At 57.5% G+C, this 12,064-nt stretch overlaps 1 protein-coding gene across 1 annotated transcript in view; it reads right to left on the reverse strand.

Annotated features, from left to right (window-relative positions):
* Nucleotides 1-3,129: 3,129 nt before the first annotated feature.
* RTN4R (reticulon 4 receptor) overlaps nucleotides 3,130-12,064 on the reverse strand; it is an 88,167-nt gene continuing 79,232 nt past the window's right edge. The window contains exon 2 of the mRNA XM_064168634.1: nucleotides 3,130-5,200. Within this exon, the coding sequence (XP_064024704.1) occupies nucleotides 3,771-5,200 (1,430 nt within the window). The 3' untranslated portion in view covers nucleotides 3,130-3,770. The remainder of the gene's footprint in view (nucleotides 5,201-12,064) is intronic.

The raw sequence follows: 12,064 nt of genomic DNA on the forward strand, positions 1-12,064 counted from the left end.
AGCTCCAGGGAGGTTCAGACCCAGCCCTGTAAGGGAGTTGAAATGCACAGACTCAGAGAAGTTAATCTTCTGAGGGCTTGGAGGGGCTCCAGACAGGGAAAACAAGGAATCCTCAGGAGCCCCCAGCTTGTGCTAGCACTGCTTGATCTCCTGTGTCAGAACACCTCTGCTCTTCCCAGTCACCAGGCAGGGTCCCTGCTGAAGCAGAGCCCTGTGGGGGCGTCTGTCACACTGCATTGCCCCTCTCTTCTTCCATGGCTTCTGAGCAGGAAGACCTCACCCATGGGAACCGAGGCAAAGGCACAGTGAAGGTTTGATCTGCACCAACCACAGTGACCCCTTGGAAGGGCAAAGCTCTGGGAGCCAGCTTCATCCAGCCACCTCTGCAGGAAGTGGCAGCACCTCGTGGCATCATGGCAGAGCTCTGGGGTGAGGCTCCCCATGCCTGTGTCAGACACCTCACTGAGGATGGCACAAACCACCCTCTGGCGACACAGGCTTCTGGGCTCCACTTTTCCAGCCCTAGGCAGAGGCAGACTCTGATGATAGAATCACAGAATCACCAAGATCCAACCATTAACCCAGCATGGCCAGGCACAGGCCTACCTCCCTGCCCTCTGCATCAGCATGGCAAGACAGAGGCAGTGGGCAGAGGAAAAAACTACTTCACTTTCCCACAAGGTGTGGGCACAAACATCTCCTTGGCTCCCTTGGAGCTTGGCAGTGTGTCAGATGGACCTGAAAACCTGGCAGAAATGTTTCTTTCCTGCTTTTTGCAAGGACAAGTGAGGAGCTGGCACAAAGGCTAAGTGTGGGGATAAGCAATGCCAGTGAAGCCAGGAGGGACACAGGTCCCTCCCTGTTTTAGCTGCATCCCCACTGTCAAGGGTCTGTTAGTTGACAATGCAGAGAGGACAGCAAGAGCTGGGTGCTGTGGAGCTCACTGCCCCCAGACAGCCTGGGTTGCAGCCCTCACCCACCCACAGCTTCTCTGACTCCTCCCTGTTGACTTTGTTCTTTTGATTTTACTCCTGGCACCAAGGACTCGAGTGCAAAATTAACTGTGCCTTGCACAGCGAGAAAGGAGAGTGGAAGTGCCATGGGATGGGGAATAGTCAGCAAGGTCCTGTGCCCTGCTGGGTAAGGCCCACTCAACTCAGTGACATTTGGGTGCAAAACAGGGCTAGGAGTGTCTGCAAGATGTGTGGCAACCGGAGCAGAGCGCAGGAGGAAAGCTGCCATGCTTTGAAGTGCTGAAAGCCTCACCAGGACCAAAGCTCACCCTTTGCCTCTTCCAGCCTCCTGCAGCAGCTTCTGCCCCCCGCTGCATCCCCTTTGTCAACAATCCATCACTCAAACAGCCTCCTAATGCCTGGAAACACAGGAATTGGCAGCTGGACAGCAGGCAATCGAGGAAATGAGCACAGGGGACTCCTCTGGGCTCCTGGCCAATTTTGCACTCCTAGGAGCCACTGAAGGCACAGCAGAGGCAAGCTCTAGAAAGCAGGATGAGTGTCACTGGGTTGACACAAAGCTACTTCTGGTCCCTTCAGAGTAAGTGGCAGTAATGCACCAGTCTGGGTGTCTTAACCAGAGTGAGTATCAAAACCATGCTCCCTGGGGCACAAATCTGAGCCCAGATAAGCCCAGACCTCAGCTCTGTGCAGGGCATATCCAGTTGCTGTGGAGACACCCCACAACATGCAGCTCTGCTCTTCATCCTGGCCTTTGCTGCCCTGCCTAGGTGGCATGGGGCCAAGCATTTTGACCACAGGACTCACTAACTACTGTACAAGGGAGACACAGGCTGCACCCTGGCACTGTGATTTGACAGGGTTTGCCCAACAGCCCATCACAACCCAGCAGCTCTGCTGGCTTGGCCATGGGCTCTGGAGCAGCGCTGACCCCACGGCTCTCTGCTGCTCGCTCCAGCTGCAGGTGTAGCACTGAATCCCTCAGGAGTCTGAGTGGCACTTTTGGATGAGCAGGAGAAGTCAGGGCTTGCTTTGAGCACGAGGAACCTCCAGCACTGACATGGAGGAGACCAATGGCAGCCAGTCGGGCAGAGAGCAGCTGGTGCTGCACTGCTCCCTCACCTCTGTACCAGGTACCCATGCACTCAGCTGGACAGGCATGCAGGCAGCAGCACTGCCAGGGCCATGCCTGCTTTACCAAGGCACAGGACACTGAATTCTTGCTTCACCCATGAGCGGGACAATGCTCCTGCATCTCAGCATGCTGCCCCTCTGCAGAGACAGCCCAACTGGTGTTGCCTCTTTCTGTCCTGCAAACCCAGCCTGAGGGCAGAAGAGAGGGCATGATGCCACGTGAATGGGTGGGACGGATGGACAGGGAAGGGGAGCAGCAGCAGAGCACATTTTGTGTGAGGAAACCCTTTGGTGGCACCAGCTGGGACCTACACACAGCCCCCACTGCACATCTGCTCCGTTGGTATTGTGTTAGAGAATGCAGTGCAGGTGGCACAGGAACACATCCAGGCAGGGCTGGGAAGGCTCCAGAGAAGGAGACTCCACAACCTCTCTGGGCAGCCTGTGCCAGGCCTCTGGGAGCCTTCCAGCCCAGAAGCTCTTCCTCACCTTGAGCTGCAGCTTCCTGGGCTGCACTTTGCACCCAGTGCCCTTGTCCTGTGCCAGGGCACAAGTGAGCAGAGGCTGTCCCTGTGCCTGCCTCCCTGCCCCCAGCCCTCAGCTAGTGCCACACATTGCTCAGGTCCCCTCTCAGCCTTCTCCTCTGCAGGCTAAGCAGCCCCAGGGCTCTCAGCTCTGCTCCTCAGGCAGTGCTTAGGCCCTGCAGTATCCTTGCAGCCCTGCCCTGGCCTCTCTCCAGCAGATCCCTGTCCCTCCTGGCCTGGGGAGCCCAGCCCTGGCTGCACCATTGCAGCTGTGTGCTGAGCAGGGCAGAGCAGAGGGGCAGGAGAAGCTGCCTGCATCTGCTGCCCACCCTCTCCTGAGTGCCCCCCAGGAGCCCATTGGGCTTCCTGGCCAGCAGGGCACATTGGTGCCCATGCAGCACTTGTTGTGCCCCAGGGCCTGCTTTCCAGGACTGCTCTGCAGAGCTTTTCACCCCTTGCAGAGGACAACCACTTAGGAACAGTAAAAAAAAAAAAAAACCAAAACAAAAAAGAACTCTTTATTGTCTCTGTTCTGTTGGTTGTACACCAGGAAAATAAAATGCATCTCTCTGGGCACTGCTGGGGGAGGGCTGCATTCTTCAACAAATGCTGCCCAGGAACATGGCGCTGGGGTGTGGGTGGGGACAGGGACAGAGAAACTGCCAGAGTCAGAAACGGGGGAGGGGGAGGTTAAAACAGCATCAAACTGATCACCCCTGCAGAGGGGAAGCACCTGCAGCAGTGCCGGGCGGGGTGGCCGGGGACAGAGAGGCTTTGGCCGTGCCTGGCAGAGGGTCTCTGTCTGTAAACCAACCGCAGTGCCCCCCCAGCTGCTGGGCCAAAGCTGCTCCGTGGGCCAAGTGCAGTTCTGAAGACCAAAAGGGATAATCCACAGGGCTCAAGACAAATAAATTCTGTACATCTCGGGGCAGGGGGGGAGGAGTTGTCTCTTTTTGTTGGTTTTGTGTTGTTGTGTTTGTTTTGCTTATATCTGTATAAAGGCAACCAGTTAGGGTTTGTGTAACAAAGCTTCCCAGGCCTGCTTGCGGTGGTGACGTGTCTGGAGGTCAGCAAAAGTCCTGTACCAAAGTGTCCCCAACCCAGGAAAACAACAGAAAGAAAACCAAGAGAGTTAATTTCAGCAGAACAAGAGCAAGCTCCACACCAAGGGGGGGATCAAAAGGCTGAGGCTGAGCTGTGGCGTGGAGCTGTGCCCGGGCTGGGTGAGGCGGCACTGGGCCTTGGACCTGTTCTTTTTGGAGCAGCCCTGCCGCTTCCTGCTGGGCACTGTGGAGGGTTCAATGGGCTCTAGGAACTCTGGTCTCAGCTTGGTCAGTGGAGGGTCCACAATGCTGGGGAAGGTCCCAAAGGGGGAGTCGTTTATCTGCTTGTTGCTGCCGTTTTTGAAGGGGTCTGTCTCAACGTGCTTGGGCCTGGACATGTTCTCCTTGTCCTTCAGAGCATTGTTGGAGGAGGGCCGGTGGCTGTGAGAGGAAGGCCCTGACTTGCCCTTGGCTTCATAAATAAAGGACTTGTCCATCTCTGGCTGGCAGCACTTGGAGGAGCCATCGCGGGAGCCCAGCGGGGGCATCCCCGTGGCCAGTTTGCCAGACCGAGTCTTGGTGCTGAAGACGCTGGTGCGGATCTGGTTGAAGGACTCCACGCAGCCCTCCAGGTCAGTGCTCTGCAGCTTCTTGAGGTCTCTCCCTGCCAGGTGGGGGGGCAGGTGGCACTCCAGCTCTGACGAGGATCCCTTGAACTGCTTGAACCAGTTCCAGAGGGAGCGAGCCTGGCAGTCACAGATCCACTGGTTGCCGTTCAGGCGCAGGTACTGGAGGGACACCAGGGGGGCCATGGTCTCCCCGGTGAGCACAGTCAGGTTGTTGTTGAACAGGTACAAGGTCATCACTTTGCCAAGGTCATGGAAGGCCCTGCGGTGCACCAGGCTGACTCTGTTCTGGTGCAGCAGCAGGCGGTCGAGGTTGATCAGCCCACGGAAGACATTCTCTGACAAGCTCTTGATTTTGTTACCATGCAAAAACAGGTAGGTGAGGTTGGCAAGATCTATGAAGGTGTCATCCAGGAGCACCTGGAGGTTATTATCCTGAAGGTAGAGATACTGCAAGGAGAACAACCCTCGGAAAAGCCCTGTGGAGAGCTCCAGGAGCCCGCAGCGATCCAGGTGTAAGGTGTGGAGGTGAACAAGCCCCCGGAAGGTGACAGGGTTGATGGATTTCAGGTTGGTGTTGTCACTGAGATCCAGCTCCTCCAGCTTGCTGAGCCCATAGAAGGCTCCGGGCTCGATGAGGCTGATGTTGTTGGAGTGGATCCAGAGGATGGTCATGTTGTGGCAGGAGGTGAAGCTGGTGGCCCTGACCAGGGTGATCCTGTTGTTGTGAAGGAAGATTCGCTGGCTCTGGATGGGGATCTCCGTGGGGATTGCTGTCAGGCCCTGCTGCTGACAGCTTATGGTGATCTTGGGTTCACTGTAGCATACGCACGCCCCGGGGCAAGACTCCACTTCCGGCTGGATGTTCAAGCAAAGCACCAAAATCAGCAGTTTGCTTCCTGAGGATAACAAAAACAGAATGGAAATTAGGCAGGGGACGGCAGAGAGCTTTCCTCTGCAGCTCAGAGAGGAGCCTGAGCACCACCCTCCGCTGCAACTGCCACCAGCCACAAACAACAGACACCCGGGGAGGACAACGACGAGAGCTCAGCATCCCAATTGCTGCACCACCTACCCTGCAGCTACAGCACCCAGAGCACAGCCAGTGGGCAGAGCCCTGCCAGCTCAGCCAACCCAGCCCTCCCCCAGCACTGCAGGAGCACCACTCAACCCTGCCTCTCAGCACCAGGGCCACAGCTGCTGCAACCCCTCCAGGGATGGGCACTGCAGCACTGCCCTGGGCAGTCTGGGCCAAGCTTTGAGAACCCTTCCAGGCCACAGAGAGTTCCTGAGCTGCAGCCTGAGCCTGCCCTGGGGCACCTTGCAACCATTGCCTCTGCTGCTGTGCCTTGGCACCAAGGAGCAGAGGCTGCCCCCTGCTCCCTGCCCCCTCCCTGCAGGCAGCTGCAGAGAGCAAGGAGCTCTGCCCTCAGCCTCCTCTGCTGCAGCCTGCACACCCCCAGCTCCCTCAGCCCCTCCTCAGCCCCAGCTGCTCCAGGCCCCTGCTCTGCACAGGCTGCAGCCCCTCAATGTCCTTCCTGCAGTCAGGGGCCCAGCGCTGAGCACAGCACTTGAGGGGTGGCCTCAGCAGTGCTGGGCACAGGGGGATGGGCACCTCCTGTACCTGCTGTCCACTCTGTTGCTAGCACCAGCCAGGATGCCACTGGCCTGCTTGCCCACTTGGGCACTGCTGCCTCAGTTGTCAGCTTCCCCTGCTAGGAGCATATCCTGAGTCCTCCCTCATACATGCAGGAGGCCTCCGGCTTTGGTGGCAGAGAGTGACCATCCTCACTGATTTGCACACTGGCTCCTGAAGAAACACCTAAGTCCTGTTCCAAAGAATTTAGCTCTGAGCAAAGGGACTGTGTCTGGAGGGGACATTGGTCTCTGCTGCAGGCACCTCAGCACAGCTCAGAATCATGGCTGATGCCTGCTGGTGCCTAGGCAGCTCTGTGTGCCAAGACAGCAGAGCCACCAGCTCTCTGCTCTTAGGGATTATTCAGAAGTCCAAAACTCTTTGTACAGCCTGGAGCAGACGGAGAAGACACCTTCTCATCCCTGATCAATATCTGATGGACTGGGGGCAAGAGGGTGTGGTGACTTGTCAGTGGTGCCCAGAGACAGGACAAGGGGCAAGGGCACAAACTGGCACCCAGGAGGTTCCATCTGAAGAGAACAAGACACTTGCTTGGTGTGAGGATGCTGGCGGCCTGGAGCAGGCTGCCCAGAGAGGTTGTGGAGTCTCCTTGTGTGGAGTATCCAACCCGCCATGGGCACTGTGCTGCTGGGCAAGCTGCTGTGGGTGCCCTGCTGGAGCAGGGCTTGGGCTGGGTGAGCTCCAATAGGTCCCTCTCAACCCCACCCTGCTGGGATCCTGGAACTGTGTGCAGCAGCATGGCTGGGGTGGCAGAGGGCAGGGTGATGGTCAGATGCGTGGCTTGGTCTGTGCCTGCTGCTCCAGGTTGTCCCTCTCATCCCTTGTGAAAGATCTTTTGCTGCACTTCCCTTCCATGGCTGAAACTGGCATGGGAGCCTCATCCTTATGATTCCTCTCCCATGGGAATGGCTCTTTGCATTCTCCCATATTTATGAGGTGTGTGGGATGCACTGAGGCTGTGGTTGGAGTCCCCTGAGAGGTTTGCATCCCCTGTGGGGTTGCCAAGGCAGGGAGGAGCAGCTGGGCAGTGCTGGGATCTGCCCTGGGCTCTGCCATCTGGGTACCACTCTGATGGAGCCAGGGAATGTTGCATCACGAGGTCAATGCCATTGCTCCAGTGCCACCCCATCCCCCAGCATCTAAATTGTGACACCGAAGGAAGAAGCTCCATGGAGTCCTGTTTCTCCAGCTAGAGCTTTTCATTCGCAGCTGGGGAGGAGCTGTGCTGGCCGCGGAGGTGCCAGCATTGCTTTGATTGCCCAGGAGGCCCCTCCTGGTGTGCCACGACCGCGGTGGGGCACCACAACCGTCTCCTGTCGCTGTGCTCCATACAAGGGCACGTGAGGTGTGAAAGCAGGACGGGGCAGCCAGGATGTGACAGCACTGCGCTGCCTGCTGGGGACGCTCGGCTGCCATTACCCCTGCATGCTGAGCCGTGAGCCCTGCTCCCAGGAGCTCTGTGCTGCAGAGCAGCCTCCTGCCTGTCCTGCGCTCATCAGCTGCCCAGGGGAGTTCTGACTAGGCTGAACCTCAGGCCCTGGCTCCCAGCCTGCTGCTGCCCCAAAGCACCTCCCTGCCATAGCTTCTCTGGTGCCTTTGTCACTGCTTCAGCCCGCCCTGGACTCTGCTCCTGCAGCTGGTTCTGCAGCTGGCTCTGCAGCTGGCTGCACAATGAGCTGCTGCTGATCAGCAAGGGGAACTCCTCAGGCTTTGCTGCACATTGCAGCCACTGCCTCCAGCCCTCGGCCCCACGGGAGCAGGGTGCTGCACCCCTGGCTGGATGCAGCCAGGCTCTCTCCAGTGCCCCCCAGTTTACCCCATTCCACAGTGTTCAGAGATCATAGGACATTAGGGGTTGGAAGGGACCCCTGGAGATCTTCATGTCCAAGCACCCTGCCAGAGCTGGACCAATGTTGCCCTTCTCTGCTCTTGTGCCTGCAGGTGTAAGGAGGCATCAATGTGCCTGTATGAATTCTCAGTCTTCCAAGGAAGAAAGACCCTCCCTCAGCAGCAACAAGGAAAAGCTGGGCTGGAGGTCCCAGCGGTGGGTAGGAACCTGTCCCCTAGCCAGAGGTGCTGTGAGAAGCTAGGAAGGAGACACATGTCCTGCCCACGTGTGCCCTGCCCACATGTGGCATCTCCCACTGCTATGGTTGCTGCACATTCCGTCTAGCTCCTGTATGTGCTTCAGAGGAAGCAAGCTAATTAATTGCTGCTAATTGCTGCTAGGGCCCTGCCGAAGCTGCCTCTCCTCCACCCTCCCCCAGCATGGGCAGGACACAGCAGGGCTGTCTGCGGGTGTCTCAGCTGGATGTTCATGCTGAGCCTCCTTCCCAGGTCCCCTTTCAGAAGGCGATGCAGGCTGCACAGCCTCTGCCCATCCTGCAGGCCCTTCCCTGGGGCTGGTGAATTGGGTGGCTCAGAGTGGCCGCTTGTGACGCCTTTGTAGCCCAGCTGCTGGGGATGTGGGAGGCCATCACCACGAAGAAACTGTTCCTCTCAGCAGCTCTTCAAGCCCTCTGGGCTGCCTGCACACTTGGGACACACAAAACCTGCTTCTGCATTTCAAGCTTTGAGGAAACTCCAAATCAACAGCCCTCAGTGATGGGTTCTCCTCTTCCTCAGGGGAGGGGAAAAGTGGAGGAAGGGAAGCCACAACATGTGGCACTAAGGTTTGACCATGGGAAGGGAAGGGTGCTCTTGGCCTCAGGACTTCTGGAGGCAGGGATGATCTGTGAGCTATTCTGGGAACCCCTCAGAGTCATTGCTCACAGGGAAACCAGATCAGTCTGGAAGCATTCATGAAGACTCAGAGAAGCTCCATCCTTGACATTCTGAGAGCACTTTGGGGATGTTTGGTGTCTTCACAGAATGGCAGAGGTTAGAAGGGACCTCTGGAGCTCACCCAGCTCCAGCAGGGCACCCAGCAGCACAGTGCCCGGGGGCGCTGGAAGCTCTCCACACAAGGACATTCCACAGCCTCTCTGGGCAGGCTGCTCCAGGCCTCCAGCACCCTCACACCAAACAGCTTTCTCCTCCTCTTCACATGGAACCTCCTGGGTGCCAGTTCATATCCTCTGCCCCCTTGTCCTGTCCCTGGGCACCACTGAGCAGAGTCTGTTCCCAGCCTCTTGCACCCCACAGCTCTTTTAACTGTTGCTGAGCACTGCCCAGCTGCCCTCTGGGGCTGCTCTTGTGCAAGCTCTCAGCCTTTGCTCCTCACAGAGCTGCTCCAGGCAGCTCCACACCCTCTGGATCACCAGATCTGCAGATCACCAGATCCCCTGAGCATGCACCACCTGCCCCTTTCCTGCTGGAGCTGGAGGTATGTTCCAGCTTTGGCCCAGCACAGAGGAGCAGAAGGGAAGGAACAAATCCTGCTCCATTCTGCTCCACAGCTTCTCTCCTTCCGCTGCCTTTGCCCCGCGGCTGCCAGGAGCTGTGAGCGGCTGACACAGGGAAATTAATTACAGGCAGGGCTCTCCTCCTGCTTTAATTAGGGACCTGGTGGTGGTGAGCTGCCGGATTAGCTCCTTCCACCAGAGACAGCTGCTGTCAATCATCCCCCACAGCTTTTCTCCACTTAGCTTCCTGCCATGCAACTCAACCCTGTCCTGCCTGAGCCAGCACCCAGCAGCTGTCAGAAGGTACTCAGCCAGCACAGGGCCTGAAGCAAGTGCAGGAGTGGCTGCAGTCCACAGACAGCTCTGGGAAGCCAAGGGAGCCCTTTTGAGCTAGAACAAAACCAGTGCTCCACCTCCTGCTCTCCTTTCCACTTCCTCTTCTTCCCCCTTACTGGTGACCTCCTTTGCAGCCTGCTCCCCCCTTTCACAACCACCATGTCCCAGGGCTTGTCCAGTTGGGCACCCAGACAGCACCCAGGCAAACCAGCCCATGCTCAGAGGCTGAGACAGTGCCCAGAGCCAGTGCCCTGTCCTGCCCATCACGCTGCATCTTCCCCCGGCACAAATCAGAAGGATGAAGACCTTCAGAAGGTGGCCAGGCAAAGCTCACACAGACCCAGGGGCAGTGTGAGTGTCCTGGAGATCCACAATGCTGAGGGGTGCCACGGGGTGCTGCCCTGAGCAGAAAGCTCGAAGCCCTGGCTGAGAGCAGAAGAGAACCACTCATAAGAGCTGGGCAGAATGAGCAAAGCCTCCTGGCACAGGCAAGTACCACTGCTGGTTGTTCTCAGCTCTGGCTATGGGCTTCCTGCTTTCCCTGGCCTAGGCTCAGCAGTAGAGGTGACACTCACTGGTGTCCTGGGCAGGTGGCAAGCCAGCAGGTCCACAGTGTGCCCACTCCCAGAAATGGATGTCAAGCCCAGCTGCCCACAAGGCACCCCAGAGTCCTTCCCTTGACCTGCCAGATCAGTGCCTCTGGAGCTCTGTAGGCACAGTGTGCGCCACCACTGCTGCTAACCCCCACACACCTGATGGACTCTTCCACCACCTTCTGAACTCTTCCACCTGCAAGACTCAGCCTCAGTGCCCATCCCTGAGAAAAAGGGTCCTGGCATGCCATGCAGTCCCTTGCCTCCTCGATGAGAAGCCATTCCTACCCCTTCCAGAACATGATTAAAGCTGAACTGGACAGATGTCCCTGGAGATGTTCAAGACAAGCCTGGATGGGGTACTTAATGCCACCATCTGGTTGATTGGACAGGGCTGGGAGATAGGTTGAACTGAATGAGCTTGGAGGTCTCTTCCAACTTGCTTGATTCTATGAAAGAAAATCTAGCACCTGGCCCCTTCAGCCCTCCAGAGCTTTGGCTTTCAGCAGAGTGTTTGTTCCTCCGGAGCTCTCCTGAAAGCCAGAAGCCTCCTTCAGTCAAACTGCTGCTCTCCCTCCGGCACCTCCGAGGTGCTGTGACTCATGGAGCTGGGAAGCAATTACAGCAGCTCCATTAGCTCCTTCCCTGGCCGTCCCTGGTGCCACCCTGTTGTCAAACGTGGCAATTAGAAGGAAGGGGCTCCGGGGAGCTCTAATTGATGCTTTGCAAACTTTGTAAGAGGCCAAAGCAAAAGGCAATTGCCTGCATCCGCAGAGCTGTGGCCTGTCTCCAGTGCCCTGCGCTGGTCTCGATTGATCTGGAGCTGTTCTAATGTGGCCTCCCTGCAGGGCAGGGTCAATAACCATTTGAGTCCTCCCTTGGCTGGACAGAAAGGGAGCACTTCACAACACAAAGCCTTCTGCTGAGGCTCACAGCATTCTACCTTTGTTTATAGACACACCACAGCTGCCCAGTTGCCTGATCTGAACCTACACAGGCTGCAGGAGTGAGCTAGCAAGAACTTTATGAGGTCCAACAAGGACAAGAGCAGGGTCTTGCAGCTGGGAATACAGAACCCAGGAGTGCAGCTCAGGCTGGGATCCACCTGGCTGGAGAGCAGCCCTGTGGAGAGGGACTGGGAGTCTTGTGGACAACAAACTCAGCTTGAGCCAGCAGTGAGCTGCAGGGGCAAAGAAAGCCTACAGGGTGCTGGGTGGCATCATCAGGGGGCATCACCAGCAAAGATAAAGGATTCATTGTCCCACTCTGCTCAGCACTGCTCAGCCCATACCTGGAGCTCTGCCTGCAGCTTTGGTCCCTGCAGTACAAAACAGCTGTGGCCAGGCTGGGAAGTGCCTAGAGAAGGGCCAGGAGAATGAGCAGGAGCCTGGCAGCTCTGCCATCAGAGGAGAGGCTGAGAGCTGGGCTTGGTACATGGGAATCATCTCCCAAGGCAGGCAGTGGGGTGCCCTGCACTGGGCAGATTGGCACTCAGCTTGCCAGGCTGCTGGGGCAGCTCAGTTCAGCTCCACCGGCTCCTGGCAGGGTTGGAACAGATGAGCCTTGAGGTCCCTTCCAAGCTGCCATTCTGGGGTCCTGTGACCCTGTGAAGTTCAGCAAACTGCTTTGAAAGACACTGCAAAGCAGCTCTAGAGGTGCCATCAGCTCTGTCCCATCGCCAGAGGTGGCTCTGGGTGTGCAGGTGTGAGCCTGCCACAAGGGAGAGGGCAGCACCTCTCTGCATTCCAAGGCGGAGGGAGAGGAGCTCTGCCATCACACAAGCGGCTGAGAGAAGCCAGCAGCATGGCAGCTCTGGGGAGCTGAGGAGCTGGA

Source organism: Pogoniulus pusillus, chromosome 30 (genome assembly GCF_015220805.1).
Source record: "Pogoniulus pusillus isolate bPogPus1 chromosome 30, bPogPus1.pri, whole genome shotgun sequence".
Lineage (NCBI taxonomy): Eukaryota > Metazoa > Chordata > Aves > Piciformes > Lybiidae > Pogoniulus > Pogoniulus pusillus.